General features: G+C 41.7%; 1 protein-coding gene across 6 annotated transcripts in view; it reads left to right on the top strand.

The window, feature by feature from the left end:
- CASP8AP2 (caspase 8 associated protein 2) overlaps positions 1 to 20,754 on the top strand; it is a 40,220-nt gene that overhangs the window by 13,705 nt on the left and 5,761 nt on the right. For 2 of the 6 annotated variants that reach the window (XM_017876784.1, XM_017876783.1), the window contains exons 3-9: positions 1,099 to 1,164; positions 1,912 to 1,980; positions 4,160 to 4,260; positions 4,809 to 4,883; positions 6,416 to 6,531; positions 11,668 to 13,913; positions 15,357 to 18,489. In XM_017876784.1, the coding sequence (XP_017732273.1) occupies positions 1,099 to 1,164; positions 1,912 to 1,980; positions 4,160 to 4,260; positions 4,809 to 4,883; positions 6,416 to 6,531; positions 11,668 to 13,913; positions 15,357 to 18,489 (5,806 nt within the window). Of the gene's footprint in view, positions 1 to 1,098; positions 1,165 to 1,911; positions 1,981 to 4,159; positions 4,261 to 4,808; positions 4,884 to 6,415; positions 6,532 to 11,667; positions 13,914 to 15,356; positions 18,591 to 20,754 lie in introns of those variants that run through there. The other 4 variants (XM_017876786.1, XM_017876785.1, XM_017876782.1 and 1 more) reach the window with 2 other exon arrangements.

Below are 20,754 nucleotides of genomic sequence, written 5' to 3'. Positions count from 1 at the left end.
TCGCTCTGTCGCCCAGGCTGGAGTGCAGTGGCCGGATCTCAGCTCACTGCAAGCTCCGCCTCCCGGGTTTACGCCATTCTCCTGCCTCAGCCTCCGAGTAGCTGGGACTACAGGCGCCCGCCACCTCGCCCGGCTAGTTTTTTGTATTTTTTAGTAGAGACGGGGTTTCACCGTATTAGCCAGGATGGTCTCTATCTCCTGACCTCGTGATCCGCCCGTCTCGGCCTCCCAAAGTGCTGGGATTACAGGCTTGAGCCACCGCGCCCGGCCGAAAATTTAGTCTTTTATGATTACTCATTTATTTACCATTTCCAGTCCTAGCATTCTTTGGTATCCTTCTAGTAGCAGTTTCTCCCCATTCTCTATTTGCTTCTGGACTCCAGATACACATTATGTGAGAACTTTGGTAGTATCATGTAGGTCACTAAGACTCAGTTCTTTTTTAAGAAAGTCTGTCTATCTACAGATTGGGTAATTTCTGTTGATCTCTCTTCAAGTTCAGTGGTTCTCCTGTCAAGCACATCCAGTAACTTTTTATATTACATATTGTAATCTTCAGTTGTAGCTTTTTCCTTTGGTTCTTTTTCATTGTTTCTGAGATTTTCTGTGTAGTAAGTTTGTGCTTGTCTGTGTGGTTTTTTTGGAGACAAGTTCTTCCTCTGTCAGCCAAGCTGGAGTGTAGTCGCATGAACATGGCTCACTGCAGTCTTGACCTCCTAGGTTCAAGTCATCCTCCTGCCCCAGTCTCCTGAGTAGCCAGGACTACAGGCATCTGCCACCATGCTCAAGCTAGTTTTCATTTAATTTTTTTGTAGAGACAGAGTCTCACCATGTTACCTAGGCTGATCTCAAACTCATGGGCTCAAGCAATCCTGTGGCCTTGGCCTCCAAAAGTGCTGGGAATACAGGTGTGAGTCATTGCACCTGGCCACCATGTAGTAACTTTGGATTGAATAGTCAACATTGTAAATGAAATGTGAGAGGCTGGATGCTGTTAACATTCCTCTGAAGAGTTGTTTTTAATTTTAGCAGATATTTAACTTAGCTGAACTTGCGATTCGGTCCCTTCTGTAATAGCAACTGAAATCTCTGTTTTAGGTTTAGCTGGCTTTTTGGAGTTCTACCCTTTTTTGAGAGTCACCCAGAGATTTGGGCAGAATTTAGGTAATGCTCTTTGTGGATTTCTGTAATTCCCCTTTCGTGTACTAGTCACTGTTATCATGACAAATTCTTTTCTCCAGTTCTTCAAGCTACTAAAGGACTGGAGGTTTCTATCTTGAGTTGTCACTGCCCAGTATAGCTACAACTAGGGCCTGTCTTTCTACAAAAAGCAGTAATAAAGGGGGACAGGGAACTTGGGAGGTGCTATTTTCTTTCAGTTGTCACTACCCTTTCAGTTTTTGCCTGCTTTAGGGTGTTCTCTAGCTCTTTAGATAGCTTCGAATATTTTATTTAGTGTTTACAGTAGTTATCTGCAGGAGGATTGGTTTCGTAGAAACTACTCCGCTGTAACTGGTATGGGAACTCTTTCAGTAGAATATATATATATGAGACAGGATCTCGCACTGTCACCCAGGCTGGAGTGCAGTGGCAGAGTCATGGCTCTCTGCAGCCTTGACCTTCTGGGCTCAAGCAGTCCACCTCAGCCTCCCATGTGCCACCACACCTGGCTAAATTTTTATTTTTGACACGCTGTGTTGTCCAGGCTGGTCTTGATCTCCTGAGCTTAAGCAATCCGCCTGACTCAGCCTCCCAAAGTGCTGAGTTTACAGGCGTGAGCCACCGTGCCTGGCTTATCTCTTTTTTAAAGCAAAACTATTAAGTCTCTTTCTTTTCCTGGTCCTTCAGTGTAGGAATGGAAAAATCGCAGTGCCTAACGTCATTTTTAACTAGTCTTTGCCTTTCTTGCAGCTTCTCCTCTTAAGAACAATGATGAAGGCTCATTGGACATATATGCTGGGTTGGACAGTGCTGTTTCTGGTATGTGAATTCCATAAAAATAGTTTCATTTTTTTAGTCAGTTCATTGTGTTTGTTTTGTGGTTACCAAATCCTGGTATATCATAGCTCCTAAACAATTTGCCCATTCTTTGTAATTACACTGAGGTAATTCTTTTCTTTCTTTTTCCCCCACGATAACTTCCAGAACCCAATCTTAACCAAAGCTTGATCAGAAAAACAAATTAGCAAACAGGTTTATTCATCTCGGTCTCAGATTTGATTGAGCCTTGTGCAAAAACATTTTCTACTATTGAAGTACAACTAGTACTGGTGTCTGTTACTATTCACTCATACTCTTTTTTTTAGACAGAGTCTCACTCTATCGCCCAGGATTAAGTGCAGTGGCTTAATCTCGGCTCACTGCAACATCCGCCTCCCGGGTTCAAGTGGTTCTCCTGCTTCAGCCTCCCAAGTAGCTGGGACCACAGGCACGTGCCACCACGCCCGGCTAATTTTTTTTGTATTTTTAGTAGAGATAAGGTTTCACCATGTTAGCCTGGATAGTCTCGATCTCCTGACCTCGTGATCTGCCCGCCTCAGCCTCCCAAAGTGCTGGGATTACAGGCATAGGTCACCACGCCTGACTGCACTCATACTCTTGCAGGTTATATGATATTAGAACATTTGAAAAGTGTAAGTTACTATAAGTATTTTTAAATGTATCAGTAAGAGTGATATGCTGAGAATCTAATGACCTATTCAAATTAGAAATCTTTTCCATAATCAGATTTTTTTTTTTTTTTTTGAGACAGAGCCTTGCTCTGTGGTCCAGACCGAAGTGCAGTGGCCGGATCTCAGCTCACTGCAAGCTTCGCCTCCCGGGTTTACGCCATTCTCCTACCTCAGCCTCCCGAGTAGCTGGGACTACACGTGCCCGCCAACTCGCCTGGCTAGTTTTTTTGCATTTTTTAGTAGAGACGGGGTTTCACTGTGTTAGCCAAGATGGTCTCGATCTCCTGACCTTGTGATCCGCCCGTCTCGGCCTCCCAAAGTGCTGGGATTACAGGCTTGAGCCACCGCGCCCGGCCAGGTTTCTTAAAGTTTTGAACAGTTATGATCTTCATACCTAATTTGGTTGACAACAACCATTTAGGTAAATTGGTAGTCCATCTGTAAAATCAGTATAAATTTGGAATGTAGGAGAAGTGAAATGTAGGATGAAGTATAGGAGATGGAGAAATGTATAATCTTTGAAGTAGACAAAATATCAAAAAGTGTAACAAGGCTGGGCACGGTGGCTCACGCCTGTAATCCCAGCACTTTGCAAGGCTGAGGCAGGCGGATCACCTGAGGTCAGGAGTTGGAGACCAGCCTGGCCAACATGGCAAAACCTCGTTTCTACTAAAAATACAAAAAAAAAATTAGCTGGGCGTGGTGGCATGTGCTTATAGTCCCAGCTATTCAGGGAGGCTGAGGCAGAAGAATCGCTTGAACCCAGGAGGCGGAGGTTGCATTGAGCCAAGATCGTGTGACTGCACTCCAGCCTGGCAACACAGTGTCTCAAAAAAAAAAAAGAAAGTTAGCCGGGCGCGGTGGCTTCAAGCCTGTAATCCAGCACTTGTGGAGGCTGAGACGGGCGGATCACAAGGGTCAGGACGATCGAGACCATCCTGGGCTAACCGATGACCCCGTCTCTACTAAAAATCAAAAACTGCCGGGCGAGGTGGGCAGGTGCTATAGTCCCAGCTACTCGGGAGGCTGAGGCAGGAGAATGGCGCTGAACCCGAAAAGGGTGGAGGCTTGCCCAGTGAGCTGAGATCCGGCCCACTGCATCTAGTTTGGGGCGACAGAGCCGAGACTCGTCTCAAAAAAAAAAAAAAGAAATGTAAACAAATATTTTCACTTTGAGAGGCCAAGGCAGGTAGATTTCTTGAGGTCAAGAGTTCGAGACCAGCCTGGCCAACATGGTGAAACACCATCTCACCATCTCTACTAAAAATACAAAAATTAGTGGGGCATGGGGGCGTGCACCTATAATCCCAGCTACTTGGGAGGCTGAGGCATGAAAATGGCTTGAACCTGGGAGGGTGACGCTACAGTGATCCAAGATTTGCACCACTGCCATTGCACTCTAGCATGGGTGACAGAGTGAGACTCAAAAAACAAAACAAAAAAGTATGACAAGTAATTTAATGGAAGGTTTTTTTGTTTGTTTTTAGACAGTGCTTCCAAATCCTGTGTACCATCAAGAAATTGTTTGGACTTATACGAAGAGATCCTGACTGAAGAAGGAACTGCAAAGGAGGCAACATATAATGATGTATGGGTTGCTACAATTATTAAGGACAGTTATTTACTATTTTGTAGCTTCTGAAGAGCAATCAGCTGCTTAGTTTTGAACAAATATTTTGTTTAGGAACTTAGCTCTTAGATTAATAAATATTTAAGTCAGTTTTTGTCTTCAGACCTGCTTTTTAAAGGAATGTTTTCTGAATACTTGTCTAAATTTAGTTATAATTTTGCTTGACCCAATTTAAGCATCTGAGTATAAAACCTCAACAGGCAAACAGTGTTATAACATTTTTTCTTTTCATGAAATGTACAAAGTTAAATCATATGTTGCATAAAATGTCCTGAGACTTCTATTTCTTTCTACTATATTTGAATTTTAAGGTTTGGATGTTGAATGTGAAAGTAAACAAAATAGATTATTTGTAGGCTTAACTTTAAAACTGGTAATCTTTCTGGTAGAAGTAGACCTCATCTGCCTTCTTAGTGAATTGATTTGCAAATTTTAAAATATTTTGAAATGCCAATTAAACTAAGAAAATAATTTTGAATGATACTTAATCCTTTTATATTTTATAGTTGCAAGTAGAATATGGAAAATGTCAACTGCAAATGAAAGAGCTGATGAAAAAGTTTAAAGAAATACAGACACAGGTAGGGTATAAATGAAAACATAAAAAACAAATTACCGGGCACAGTGACTCACACCAGTAGTTTCAGCACTTTGAGAGGCAGAGGTGGGAGGATTGCTTGAGGCCAGGAGTTTGAGCCCAGCCTTGGCAAGGTAGCGAAACCTCATCTCTACAAAAAAATAAAACAATTAGCTGTGTATGGCCCCCCTGTAGTGCTTGCTACTTAGGAGGCTGAGGAGGGAGGACCCTTGAACTCAGGAGTTTGAAGTTACAGTGAGCTGTGATTGTGCCACTGCACTCCAGCCTGGGTGACAGAGGAAGACCCTATCACTTAAAAAAAAAAAAAAAAAAAGTTGTTATAAATAGAAATTAAAATGTTAAAATGTTGACAGTTTATAAGAAAGCTTTCTTTTAGTATTAAATGAAATAGCAAATGTGGCAAGTATGCATTATTTCCTGAATTGATGAAATTGAATGAAATAGCAAATATGACAAATATGCATTATTTCCTGAGTTGATGAAACTGATAAAAGAAAACGGCTTGATTTGTTAAATGACTTGATATAAAGGGTCTGTTAGACTTAGGTCAATTAATAGTTAATTAATAGAAAATTTGTGGAGATAATGACAACTGGTTTAAAACAATGGTTTTGAGGAACAAAGATACGGGTTTAAAATGGCTGTTGGGAGACACTTATGATGCCGTCACAGCTTTTGCCAGAATGACCAATTTTGTGACTGCACTGCAAAAATCAGGAATGTTATGTCCTATTCTAGTTTATACTTTTTAGTAAAATTGTTTCTCTTCCTTCTCGTTCCCCTGAAAGAACCAGTGAACTATCAATTCTTTCTTAGTTTATCTTAGGGACTAATACATCTTCTTTTTTTTTTTTTTGACGCAGCCTTGCTCTGTTGCCAGGCTGGAGTGCAGTGGCATAATCTCAGCTCACTGCAACCTCCAGCTCACTGCAACCTCCGCCTCTCACGCTCAAGCGGTTCCCCTGCCTCAGCCTCCCAAGTAGCTGGGATTACAGGCACCCGCCACGACACCTGGCTAATGTTTGTATTTTTAGTAGAGACAGGGTTTCAGCATGTTGGCCAGGCTGGTCTTGAACTCCTGACCTTAGGTGATCCACCCGCCTCGGCCTCCCAAAGTCCTGGGATTACAGGCATGAGCCCCACCGCACCTAGACCGGACTAATACATCTTTGCAAGTTTAACCAAAGCTGTTGAATATAACCTAATTCTTACCATTTTTATTTTAAATTTTCAAGATCATGGCCAGGCAGAACTTACTTTTCTGCTGTTCATTGGTTTTCATTTCAATCTCTGTTTTAAGTAGTTTCACTTTAAGTGGGACTATTTCTGGTGCCAGTTATCTTCTCAGTCTCAGCTTCCCCACTTGTATAAGGGGGATAATAGTACTCCTCAAATGGCTTATGAATGTGTGATGCCTGCATGTAGTTAACATTCGATAATTATCAGCTAATATATGTAGTAGTATTAGTAACCCTGTAGGTACGTACTTCATTAATATATTTTGTGGTGTTTTAGAATTTCAGCTTAATAAATGAAAACCAGTCTCTTAAGAAGAATATTTCAGCACTTATCAAAACTGCCAGGGTGGAAATAAACCGCAAGGATGAAGAAATAAGTAATCTTCACCAAAGGTATTACTGAGCGGTGTAGCTGTTATAAATTACGTGGGTATTGATATGTGGAATATTTTTAACTTTGAGAGGAAAGATGAAAATAATGTTTTTTGTTTTCTGTTTTTTTTTTGTTTTTTTTTGTTTTTTTTTTGTTTTTTTTTTTTCAGAGACAGGGTCTCATTTTGTCACCCAGGCTGGAATGCAGTGGTGTAATTATAACTCAGTGCAACCTCCACCTCCTGGGCTCAAGGGATCCTCCTTCCTCAGCCTTCCAAGTAGCTGAGACAACAGGTGTACAACACCATGTCTCCTAATTTTTTTTTTTTTTTTTGAGACGGAGTCTCGCTCTGTCACCCAGGCTGGAGTGCAGTGGCCGGATCTCAGCTCACTGCAAGCTCCGCCTCCCGGGTTTACGCCATTCTCCTGCCTCAGCCTCCCGAGTAGCTGGGACTACAGGCGCCCACCACCTCGCCCGGCTAGTTTTTTTGTATTTTTTTTTTAGTAGAGACGGGGTTTCACCATATTAGCCAGGATGGTCTCGATCTCCTGACCTCGTGATCCGCCCGTCTGGGCCTCCCAAAGTGCTGGGATTACAGGCTTGAGCCACCGCGCCCGGCCAATTTTTTTATTTTTTATTTTTGGTGGAGACAGGGTCTCACTATGTAGCTCACACTGGTCTTGAAGTCCTGGCCTCAAGTGATCCTACTGCCTCTGCCTCCCAAAGTGTTAGGATTATAGGGGTGAGCCACCATGCTTGGCCCATATGTGATTATTAATAGAACATTGTGGCCAGGCTCAGTGGCTCGTACCTGTAATCCCAGCACTTTGGGAGGCTGGGGGGGACAGGTCACTCGAGCTCAAGAGTTGTAGACCAGCCTGGCCAACAGGGTGAAACCCTGTCTCTACTAAAAATACAAATATTTGGCTGGGCGTGGTGGCTCATCCCTGTAATCCTAGCATTTTGGGAGGCCAAGGCGGGCAGATCATCTGAGGTCAGGAGTTTGAGACCAGCCTGACCAACATGGTGAAACCCCATCTCTACTAAAAGAAAAGAAAAATACAAAATTAGCTGGACATGGTGGTGCATCCCCAGAATCACAGCTACTCCGAAGGCTGAGGCAGGAGACTCTCTTGAACCCAGGAGGCAGAGGTTGCCGAGATTGTGCCATTGCACTCCAGCCTGGGCAACAAGAATGAAACTCCATCTCAAAAAAAAAATTAGCCAGGTGTGGTGGTGGACACCTATAATTCTACCTACTTGGGAGGCTGAGGCAGGAGAATCACTTGAAGCTGGGAGGCAGAGGTTGCAGTGAGCTGAGGTCATACCACTGCATTCCATCCTTGGTGACAGCCTGACTCCATCTCAAAAAAAAGGAAGCAAATAAAAATAGAACATTGCCACATATTTCTCTGAATATATTTAGTTTCCTAAAACACTGAGTTCTTGCTCTACTATTATTTGCCCTGATGGGATGATGGTGTATATGTCATGGCTTCTTCTAGGTCCCCACTAAATTACCAAAATATCAAGAGGGCATCTGTGCTCATGTACTCTATTAATAAACAGCCTTTATACTATCCCTCAATTGTATATTCTTTCCTTTCTCAAGGGGATTTTCTCCATTAATTTCTCTCTCTTATTGGTTGGAGGCAATATTTTGCTCCAGAGAGAAGTTCATATCTTCATAGCCAAACCTCTGAAGAAGTTGTCTAAACTTGTTTTCATTTTTTTTCTTTCTACTAACTCACTTTTTTTTTTTTTTTTTTGAGATGGAGTCTCACTCTGTCGCCAGGCTGGAGTGCAGTGGCACGATCTTGGCTCACTGCAACCTCCCCGTCCTGGGTTCAAGCAATTCTCCTGCCTCAGCCTCCTAAGTAGCTAGGACTACAGGCACGCGCCACCATGCCCAGCTAATTTTTGTATTTTTAGTAGAGATGAGGTTTTACCATGTTGGCCAGGATGGTCTCGATCTCTTGACCTCATGATCCGCCTGCCTCAGCCTCCCAAAGTGCTGGGATTACAGGCATGAGCCACTGTGTGCTGGCCTTTTTTTTTTCCGAGACAGAGCCTCACTCTGTTGCCCAGGCTGGAGTGCGGTGGTGCAGTCTCGGCTCACCCCAACCTTTGCCTCTCAGGTTCAAGCAGCTCTGCCTCCCGAGTAGCCAGGATTACAGGCACTCGCCACCACACCCGGCTAATTAAAGAAAATTTTTATTTTATATTTTGAGACAGAGTCTCACTCTGTTGCCCAGCTGGAGTGCAGTGGCGTGATCTCAGCTTACTTCAACCTCCGCCTCCTGGGTTCAAACATTCTCCTGCCTCAGCCTCCTGAGTAGCTGGGATTACAGGCACCCACACCACGCTGGCTAATTTTTGTATTTTTAGTAGAGATGGGGTTTCACCATGTTGGTCAGGCTGGTCTCGAACTCCTGACCTCAGGTGACCCACCTGCCTTAGCCTCCCAATGTTCTGGGATTACAGGCACGAGCCACTGTACCCAGCCTATACCCAGCTAATATTTTTGTGTTTTTAGTAGACACGGACAGGGTTTCACCATGTTGGTCAGGCTAGTCTTGAACTCCTGACCTCAGGTGATCCACCCACCTTGACCTCCCAAAAGTGCGGAGATTTCAGGCATGAGCCACCTGTGCCCAGCCTTTTTTTTTTTGAGGTAGAATCTTGCTCTGTTGCCCAGTGCAGTGGCGTGATCTCAGCTCATTGCAACCTTTGCCTGCTGGGTTCAAGTGATCCTCCCACGTCAGCCTCCCCAGTAGCTGGGATTACAGGCATGCACCACCTGTGAAAAATAAAAAAAACAAAAAACAATGGTGTTTTGTATTTTTAGTAGACAGGGTTTCACGATTTTGTCCAGGCTGGCCTTGAACTCCTAACCTCAAGTGATCTACCTGCCTTGGCCCTCCAAAGTGCTGGGATTACAGGCATGAGCCACTGCACCCAGCTTCAAGGGTGTTCCTTTTATGGTTAGTGCTTTTCGTGTTTACATTTCTCCAGTGATCTCAAAGGTATCTACCAACAGTTGGTCGGTTGAGTCAGTATCTATATTGGTTTCCTGGGTTAGTGTAACAAAACTACCAGAAATGGGTGGCCTAAACAACCAAAATTTGTCTCACAGTTCTGGAGGCTAGAAGTCCAAAATGAAAGTGTCAGCAAAGTTAGTTTCTTTTGAGGGCTCTAAAGGAAGGATCTGATTCAGGCCTCTGTAGTTGTAGATGGTTGTCTACTTCCTGTGTCTCTTAGGATATCACTTTAACTTGATTACTTCTGTAAAGACCCTTTAAATAAGGTCATATTCTGAAGAACAATGGGTTAGAACTTCAAATTATGAATTTGGTCAGGAGAGGGGACACAATCAACTCTTAACAGGGTTCATATGAGGTTTACATATTGTTTTAGGTTGTATGTTTTTCTAATCCTCTCTTATAACAATCGCCCTATATTTCTGAATTTTTTAAGTTTTGGGTTTTTCTACACATTTAATACTGATTAGAAATAGATATATGAAATTTCAAAGAAATTATGGAAGTTCAGGAAGATGAAGTTATTACCAGAAGCTAAAATAGGCCAGGCACAGTGGCTCACACCTGTAATTTCAGTACATTGGGAAGCAAAGGCAGGAGAATTGCTTGAGTCCAGGAGTTTGAGACCAGCCTGTGCAGCATAGTGAGATCCCATCTCTACAAAAAATTAAAAATTAGCTGGGCGTGGTGGCATGTGCCTGTAGTCCCAGCTACTTGGGAGGTTGAAGTGAGAGGATTGCTTGAGCCTAGGATATCAAGGCTGCAGTGAGCCATGATCATGCTGCTGCACTCAGCCTGGGTGAAAGAGGGAGACTCTGTCTCAAAAAAAAAAAAAAAAAAAAAAGCTAAATTGAGCTCTCTGCATTTTATTGCTAGGAAACCTAACAGTTTTTTTAAACACTAATATAAAACCTTAAGACTTAGATTTTTGTTTGTTTTAAACAGTAAATATATACCATTCTCCTAGGAAAGAATTACAACTCTTTATTCCTTTTTACTTTTGCATAGTATATAACACCTTAAGATGGCCATTGGTGCTTTGGCTTGCTATGGGATTGTATGTGAAACAGAAAAACTAGGATAGAGAATTATGTAGAGTTTTACTTTGATCATGTCTGTTGTTTAGCAAGATTTTACTTTTCCTTGTGTTTCAGTTGAGCCAGAATGAATAAGGCAAGAAAATAATGTCACTTGTTCTAAAAGAAGTGAACTTGTGGTTAGCTGGGGAGTTATGCAGTGTGGTGAAGTAAGTCTGAGAGCCATTGGCAAGTATTGGGATAGATCCTCAGGTCCTCAAAACTTATTTGAGCAAAGCACATGAAAGAGAATTTCATGTTTTAAAAACGGGCTAATTTAGTTGGAAGCTGGTAATTTCTTTTTCTTCTTTTTTTTTAGGGACAGGGTCTCACTTCGTTCTGTCACCCAGGCTGGAGTGCAATAGCGCAGTCCTGGCTCACTGCAGCCTCAACCTCCTGGTCTTAAGTGATCCTCCCACCTCAGCCTTCCAAGTAGCTAGGACCACAGGCATGTACCACTATGCCTGACTAATTAAAACAAAAAATTTTTTTAGAGACAGGATGTCACTATGTTGCCCAGGTTGATCTTGAACTCCTGGGCTCAAACAAGTGATCCTCCTGCCTTGGCCTCCTAAAATGCTGGTATTACAGGCATGAGCCACCACACCTGGCCAAAGCTGATAATTTCTTTCTCAACCAGGAGGTTGAAGCTGAGACAGAGTCTTGCTCTGTCACCCAGGCTGGAGTACAGTGGCACAGTCTCAGCTCACTGCAACCTCCGCCTCCCAGGTTCAAGCAGTTCTCCTGCCTCAGCCTCCCAAGTAGCTGGGATTACAGGTGCCTGCCACCACACCTGGCTAATTTTTTTGTATTTTTGGTAGAGACGGGGTTTCACCATGTTGGCCAGGCTGGTCTCAAACTCCTGACCTCAAGTGATCCACCCGCATCGGCCTCCCAAAGTGCTGGGATTATAGGCATGAGTCACCATGCCCGGCCAAAGCTGGTAATTTCTTAATCATGAATTACTCATGTGAATAAAGTTTGGAATATTGCAAATATAATTGAACTTTGTTTTTTTTTTTTTATTATTTCTCAATAGATTGTCTGAGTTTCCACATTTTCGAAATAATCATAAAACCGCAAGGACATTTGATACAGTTAAAACAAAAGATCTTAAATCTAGATCTCCACATTTGGATGATTGTTCAAAGACTGATCACAGAGCTAAAAGTGATGTTTCCAAAGATGTACATCATAGCACTTCACTGCCAAATCTGGAAAAGGAAGGAAAATCACATTCTGATAAAAGGAGTACTTCACATTTACCTACATCTGTCGAGAAACACTGCACTAATGGTGTTTGGTCGCGTTCTCATTATCAGGTTGGTGAGAGTAGCTCAAATGAGGACAGTAGAAGAGGAAGAAAAGATATTAGACATAGCCAGTTCAACAGAGGAGCTGAAAGAGTACGAAAAGACTTAAGTCCTGGCTGTGGTGATGGTGAACCAAGGATACTGGAGGCTAGTCAAAGGCTGCAAGGACATCCTGAGAAATATGGTAAAGGTGAACCAAAGACTGAAAGCAAAAGTTCAAAGTTTAAAAGTAACTCAGATTCTGACTATAAAGGTGAACGCATTAACTCTTCTTGGGAGAAAGAGACCCTCGGAGAAAGGTCACACAGTCGAGTAGACTCTCAAAGTGACAAAAAACTAGAACGACAAAGTGAAAGATCACAAAATATAAATAGGAAAGAAGTTAAATCACAAGACAAAGAAGAAAGAAAAGTTGATCAAAAACCTAAGTCAGTAGTAAAGGACCAAGATCACTGGAGAAGATCTGAACGAGCATCACTTCCTCATTCCAAGAACGAAATAACATTTTCTCATAATTCAAGTAAATACCATGTAGAAGAGAGAAGAGGATGGGAAGATTGTAAAAGAGACAGGAGTGTAAACAGTCATAGTTTTCAAGATGGAAGATGTCCATCTTTTCTTTCAAACAGTAGAACTCACAAAAACATTGACTCTAAGGAAGTTGATGCTATGCACCAGTGGGAAAATACACCTTTAAAAGCAGAAAGACATAGAACCGAAGATAAGAGGAAAAGAGAACGAGAAAGCAAAGAAGATAATAAGCATATTAGAAATGAAAAAAGAGTACCTACAGAACATTTTCAGAAGGCTAATAAGGAAACTAAGAAAACCACTTCTGATTTAAAGAAACAGAATGAGCCAAAGACTGATAAGGGAGAAGTCCCTGATAATGGTGTTTCTGAAGGAGCAGATAATAAAGAGCTTGCAATGAAAGCTGAGAATGGTCCAAATGAAACAAAAAACAAAGACCTAAAATTGAGTTTTATGGAAAAATTGAACTTAACTCTTTCTCCTGCTAAAAAGCAACCCGTTTCTCAGGATAATCAGCATAACATAACTGATGTTCCCAAGTCCAGTGGTGTATGTGATTCAGAGTCTTCAGTGCAAGCTAAAACAGTGGCGTATGTTCCATCCGTCAGTGAACATATCTTGGGGGAAGCTTCTGTCAGTGAACATACCATGGGGGAAACGAAATCATCATTATTGGAACCAAAAGTTGCTCTTCTAGCAGTGACTGAACCCAGGATTGGTATCTCGGAAACCAAAATGGAAGAAGAAAATAGTTTGTTAGTTAGATCTGTTGACAATACTATGCATTGTGAAGTGCCCATTTGTGATACAGAGACTTCCTTCCCATCTCCTATGGAAATACAACAGACAGAATCCTTGTTTCCATCAACAGGAATGAAACAAACCATTAATAATGGAAGGGCAGCAGCTCCTGTGGTAATGGATGTATTACAAACAGATGTGTCTCAAAACTTTGGATTGGAATTGGATACCAAAAGAAATGATAATTCAGATTCTTGTGGTATTTCTGAAGGTATGGAAATGAAGGTAGCACTTTCAACAACCGTGGGTGAAACCACTGAAAGCATTTTGCAGCCTTCAATTGAGGAAGCTGATATTTTGCCAATAATGCTTTCAGAAGATAATAACCCAAAATTTGAGCCTTCTGTTGTAGTTACACCACTGGTTGAGAGTAAATCGTGTCATTTGGAGCCTTGCTTACCTAAAGATACTCTAGATTCTTCACTTCAGCAGACTGAGTTAATGGACCACAGAATGGCAACTGGTGAAACAAACTCAGTATATCATGATGATGATAACTCAGTTTTGAGCATTGACCTTAATCACCTGAGACCTATTCCGGAAGCCATCAGTCCTCTGAATAGTCCAGTGAGACCTGTAGCAAAAGTTCTTAGAAATGAAAGCCCACCTCAAGTTCCAGTGTATAATAACAGTCATAAAGGTAATAGTTTATATTCTATAACTTTGCTTTTTTTGAGAATGTAAAATACATAAGATAAATTGGTGATATTCTTTTTTGATAAGATAAAAAGTAGGCCGGGCACAGTGGCTCACGCCTGTAATCCCAGCACTTTGGGAGGCTGAGGCAGGCGGATCACGAGGTCAGGAGATCAAGACCATCCTGGCTCACACAGTGAAACCCCGTCTCTACTAAAAATACAAAAAAATTAGCCGGGCCTGGTGCAGGCGCCTGTAATCCCAGCTACTGAGGAGGCTGAGGAAGGAGAATGGCGTGAACCCAGGAGGTGGAGCTTGCAGTGAGCAGAGATTGCGCCACTGTACTCCAGCCTGGGCGACAGAGCAAGACTCTGTATCAAAAAAAAAAAAAAAAAAACAGCATATTACTCAGCCCCTGTTATCTAGAAGTGTACATGGAAGGTTTTTGTGTGTGTGTGTGTGTTTTTTTTAGACGAAGTCTCACCCTGTTGCCCAGGCTGGAGTGCAGTGGTGTGAGATCTCGGCTCACTGCAACCTCCGCCTCCTGAGTTCAAGCAATTCTCCTGCCTCAGCCTCCCAAGTAGCTGGAACTACAGGCACGTGCCACCAATCCCAGCTAATTTTTGTATACTTTTTTTAGTAGAGACAGGGTTTGACCATATTGGCCAGGCTGGTCTCGAACTCCTGACCTTGTGATCTGCCCATCTTGGCCTCCCAAAGTGCTGGGATTACAGGCGTGAGCCCCTGCACCCAGCCAGAGTTGTTTTTCTGTTTCTTTTCTTTTCTTTTTTTTTTTTTGAGACAGAATCTCATGGTGTCACCAGGCTGGAGTGCAGTGGCGTGATCTCAGCTCACTGCAACTTCCACCTCCCAGCCCAAGTGATTCTCCTGCCTCAGCCTCCCAAGTACCTGGGATTACAAGCACCCGCCACCATGCCTGGCCCTGAGCACTTTTTAAGACCAATAAAAACCATTGATACAGGCTGGGCGTGGTGGCTCACACATATAATCCTAGAAGTTTGGGAGGCTGAGGCAGGTGGATCATGAGGTCAGGAGTTCAAGACCAGCCTTGCCAACATGGTGAAACCCTGTCTCTACTAAAATACAAAAATTAGCTGGGCGTGGGGGCAGTCGCCTGTCGTCCCAGCTACTCAGGAGGCTGAGGCAGGAGAATTGGCTTGAACACGGGAGGTAGAGGTTACAGTTAGCCAAGATTGCACCACTGCACTCCAGCCTGGGTGACACAGCAAGACTTCTCAAAAAAAAATCAATGATGCAAGTATTAGGCATTAACATTCTGCTTCAAAAAGAACTAGTAAAACAGTGAATTGCCTCAGTATTTAATTTTTTGTTACATGTAATATTTAATATGGACATGTCAAATGACTAAACTTTAATATACTTTTATCTTCTATAAATGTATTTAATATATTTTACTCTTCTACAGATGTGTTTTTACCAAATTCAGCTCATTCTACCTCTAAGAGTCAGTCTGATCTCAATAAGGAAAATCAAAAGCCAATTTACAAATCTGACAAATGTACAGAAGCAGACAAATGTAAGAATTCACCATTAGATGAATTAGAAGAAGGGGAAATTAGAAGTGATAGTGAAACATCTAAACCACAAGAAAGTTTTGAAAAAAATTCCAAGCCTAGAGCGTCAGCTGATGTGCGGAAGTCAAAGACTATCCCACGACATGGGAAAAGTACTGTGGGTTTGGATAAAGACAGTAGGAAAACACATGTAAGAATTCATCAGACCAATAACAAATGGAATAAAAGACCTGATAAATCTAGCAGATCTTCAAAAACGGAGAAGAAAGATAAAGTGATGAGCACTTCCAGCTTGGAAAAAATAGTTCCAATTATTGCTGTACCCTCTTCTGAACAAGAGATCATGCACATGTTACGAATGATAAGAAAACATGTAAGGAAAAATTATATGAAATTCAAGGCAAAATTTTCATTAATACAATTTCATAGAATTATTGAATCAGCAATTTTGAGTTTTACATCTCTAATTAAACATCTCAACTTACACAAAATCTCTAAGTCAGTGACTACCTTACAGAAGAATCTCTGTGATGTTATAGAGTCTAAACTTAAGCAAGTTAAAAAGAATGGCATAGTTGATCGTTTATTTGAACAGCAGCTACCAGATATGAAAAAAAAATTGTGGAAGTTTGTAGATGACCAACTTGATTATTTGTTTGCAAAGCTTAAGAAAATCTTAGTTAACTTTTGTGATTCCAAAAACTTTGGAAGAGACAGTGATGAAGGCAAACCTGAGAAAACAAGTAAACAGAATGCACAGTATTCAGATTGTCAGAAAGGGAGTGGGCACAACTCCAACAAAGAATTGCTGAAAGAAAAATTCTCAAAATCAGAAGACTGTGTTCATTATAAGTCTTTAGTGGGATGTAAAAAATCTGAGGAAAAATATCAAGACCAAAATAACGCCAGTATTAACACTGTAAAGCATGACATTAAAAAAAATTTTAACACCTGCTTTGATAATACAAAGAACTCTCAATCCGAAGAGCGCTCCTTGGAACTACACTGTTCAAGCACCCCAAAGTCAGAAAAAAACGAAGGAAGCAGTATAGAGGATGCACAGACATCCCAGCATGCAACTTTGAAGCCAGAACGAAGTTTCGAGATTCTTACTGAACAGCAAGCATCTAGCCTTACTTTTAATTTAGTGAGTGATGCACAAATGGGTGAAATATTTAAAAGTTTGTTGCAAGGTTCTGATCTTTTAGACAGTAGTGTTAACTGTACTGAAAAAAGTGAGTGGGAGTTAAAGACTCCAGAGAAGCAGTTGCTAGAGACTCTTAAGTGCGAGTCTATACCAGCTTGTACAACAGAAGAGCTAGTTTCAGGGGTGGCTTCTCCGTGTCCTAAAATAATTAGTGATGATAATTGGTCATTATTATCATCTGAGAAAGGTCCATCTCTGTCTTCAGGGCTTTCATTGCCAGTTCATCCTGATGTGTTGGATGAAAGTTGTATGTTTGAAGTGTCTACTAACCTACCTTTAAGTAAAGATAATATGTGTAGTGTAGAAAAGAGCAAGCCCTGCGTTTCTTCCATACTTTTTGAAGATCTAGCAGTCTCTTTAACAGTACCGTCACCTCTGAAGTCAGATGGTCATCTCAGTTTTTTAAAGCCTGATGTTTCGTCTAGTTCAACTCCTGAAGAAGTCATTAGTGCTCATTTTAGTGAAGATGCCTTACTTGAGGAAGAGGATGCATCTGAGCAAGATATTCATTTAGCTCTGGAGTCTGATAATTCAAGCAGTAAATCAAGTTGTTCTTCTTCCTGGACAAGCCGATCCATTGCTCCAGGCTTTCAGTACCACCCTAATCTACCTATGCATGCCGTCATAATGGAAAAGTCCAATGATCATTTTATTGTGAAAATACGACGTGCAACACCATCTAGCTCTTCTGGTCTTAAACAGAGTATGATACCTGATGAATCATTGACATCTTTGCCCAGACATGGAAAGGAAGCTGATGAAGGAGCAGATAAAGAATATATTTCATGTCAGAACACAGTTTTTACATCTGTGGAGGAATTGGAAAATTCCAACAAAAATGTTGATAACAGCAAGTCAACTCATGAAGAACAGAGCTCTATGATACAAACACAGGTTCCTGATATATATGAATTTCTTAAAGATGCTTCAGGTAAGATGGGTCATCGTGATGAAGTGGCTGATGAATGTTTCAAATTGCATCAAGTATGGGAAACAAAAGTGCCTGAAAGCATTGAAGAATTGCCTTCAATGGAAGAAATCTCACACTCTGTCGGGGATCATCTTCCAAACACATACATAGATCTAACGAAAGATCCAGTCACTGAAACCAAAAACTTGGGGGAATTCATAGAAGTAACAGTTTTAAATATTGATCAGTTGGGATGTTCTGGAGGCAATTTAAATCAAAGTGCTCAAATATTAGACAATTCTTTGCAGGCTGATACTGTAGGTGCTTTTATTGATTTGACACAAGATGCTTCAAGTGAAACTAAAAGTGAAGGTAATCATCCTGAATTAGCTGTTGAAGACTTGGGATGTGGGGTGATACAGGTAGATGAAGATAATTGTAAGGAAGAAAAGGCACAAATGGCAAACAGGCCTTTGGAGTGCATTGTTGAGGAAAGCTATATCGACTTGACCACAGAATCTCCCAGTTCATGTGAAGTAAAAAAGGATGAATTAAAATCAGAGCTGGGATCAAATTGTGTTAACTCGGAGTTGCCTGGGACTTTGCATAATGCTCACAAAAAGAGAAGAAACCTTTCTGATCTAAATCATTCTCATAAGAAACAAAGAAAGGAAACAGACTTAGCCAATAAGGAAAAGACCAAGAAACCTACCCAAGATTCTTGTGAGAATACTGAAGCTCACCGAAAGAAAGCCAATAAGAAGAGGGCCCCTCCTGTGAATAAAGATCCCTCATCAAAGACAACCCCAGGGATTAAGGATTCATCAGCAGCACTTGCCACTTCTACAAGCCTTTCTGCAAAGAATGTTATTAAAAAGAAGGGAGAAATTATCATTTTATGGACAAGGTAAGAATCTTGTGAGGCATTTAAATCACCAGGAAACTTTGAGCTCAGAAATCTAATCTGTCTCGCTGGGCACAGTGGCTCATGCCTGTAATCCCAATACTTTGGGATGCTGAGGCAGGTGGATCACTTGAGCCCAGGAGTTTGGGACCAGCTTGAGCAACAAGGCAAATTTATGTCTCTATAAAAAATACAAAAATTAGGGCCAGGCGCAGTGGCTCACGCTTGTAATCCCAGCACTTTGGGAGGCCGAAGCAGGCGGATCACGAGGTCAGGAGATCGAGACCATCCTGGCTAACATGGTGAAACCCTGTGTCTACTAAAAATACAAAAATTTAGCCGGGCGTGGTGGCACGCGCCTGTAGTCCCAGCTACTTAGGAGGCTGAGGCAGGAGAACGGCAGGAACCCGGGAGGCGGAGCTTGCAGTGAGCCAAGATAGCACCACTGCATTCTAGCCTGGGCAACAGAGCAAGACTCCATCTCAAAAAAAATACAAAAATTAGCCAAGTGTTGTGGTGCAGGCCTGTGGTCCCAGCTACTTGGGAGGCTGAGGCAGGAGGATCACTTGAGCCTGGGAGCCGGGAGGCAAAGGTTGTACTCCAGCCTGGGTGACAGAGCAAAACCCTGTCTCAAAGAAAAGCCTAAAGAGATCTAATCTGTCATGTCTTCATAACTTTATCCTAAAATAAAGAAAATGATGACTTCAAAAGTGACCAAATTTAGTTGAAGATACATTCTAGAGTATAGTCCTGCTGTACTGTTGTACAGTCTAGAACAGTGGCTTTTAACCAAAGGTGTGCAGTAGCACCATGGATAGAACTTTTCACTTTGAAAAGCTCTAGTGTGAAGTTAAAAAGAAAAAAGTGAAGTGAAAAAAAGTGAAAAAGTGTGTTTTAACTTCACTTTTAAATTAAAACAATTATTTCATTTGGAAGGAACTGGTGTAAGCACATCTTAGAGGGAATGACAAGTGATGAAACAGCAGAAAATGGGAGTGTTGGTACAGGTTGGTGCAAAACCACAATTACTTTTGCAGCAACCTAATAATTTGATTTTTCTTCCAAATTAGAAGTTTACAGTTTTGCCGGGCGGGGTGGCTCAAGCCTGTAATCCCAGCACTTTGGGAGGCCGAGACGGGCGAATCACAAGGTCAGGAGATCGAGACCATCCTGGCTAACCTGGTGAAACCCCGTCTCTACTAAAAAATACAAAAAACTAGCTGGGCGAGGTGGTGGGCGCCTGTAGTCCCAGCTACTCGGGAGGCTGAGGCAGGAGAATGGCGTGAACCCGAAAGACGGAGCTTGCAGTGAGCCGAGATCTGGCCACTGCACTCCAGTTTGGGCGACAGAGCAAGACTCCGTCTCAAAAAAAAAAAAAAAAAGTTTACAGTTTTGTAAACCATTTGTACTTTTGAGGGTTTTTGTTTGTTTTGAGACAAAGAGTTTCACTCTTGTTGCCCAGGCTGGAGTGCAGTGGTACCATCTTGGCTCACTGCAACCTCTTCCTCCTGAGTAGCTGGAATTACAGGGGCATGCCACCACGCCCAGCTAATTTTGTATTTTTAGTACGGACGGGGTTTCTCCATGTTGGTCCGGCTGGTCTCGAACTCCTGACCTCAGGTGATCCGCCCACCTCCTGAAGTGCTGGATTACAGGCATGAGCCACTATGCCCATACACTTACGAGTTTTATATGAACTGTTTAAGGAAATCAAGACCCCATTCAGATGTAAAAGTAACCACAGTTATGAATCATTGGACTAGAGGTAGATATACTTGACTAGAATGCTTAATGAGAGAAGCTTAATTTTGTGAAAACTGGTGATTAGTTTTGTTAATTCCACAGTCCTCAAATCCCCATTTCAAGTAACTTTGCAGATGGCAGTATACAATCTCAGCAATTGTATTAATACACATTTGGTCAGAGTATGTAGTAAAAGCAGAAGTCTGGGAATTAGGAGATGTGGATTCTATTTTAGTTCTGGTTCTTCTGCTTTGTATGTCTGTGACCATCTTTGGTCGCTAAGTTTTTTAGTGTATACATTAAAGGTAAAATTAAAAAGAAATACTTTAATTTTGTTATTAGGAAAATAAATCAGTACATTTGTTATAGAATACATATGAACTCATAGAGCAAAATCATCTAAATCTTATTTCTCAGAGATACCCATTGTCCATATTTTGATATATACACTTTTTCCTATGGGTTTAAATTTTCCTGGTTGGTTGACTTTAAGGCAGTGGGATTTTTTTTTTTTTTTTTTTTTTT

The sequence above is a fragment of the Rhinopithecus bieti genome, unplaced genomic scaffold, assembly GCF_001698545.2.
Source record: "Rhinopithecus bieti isolate Rb0 unplaced genomic scaffold, ASM169854v2 scaffold_10354, whole genome shotgun sequence".
Classification (NCBI taxonomy): Eukaryota; Metazoa; Chordata; class Mammalia; order Primates; family Cercopithecidae; genus Rhinopithecus; species Rhinopithecus bieti.
Note: the sequence above shows the minus strand (reverse complement) of the source record. Positions and strands in the feature narration are given on the sequence as shown.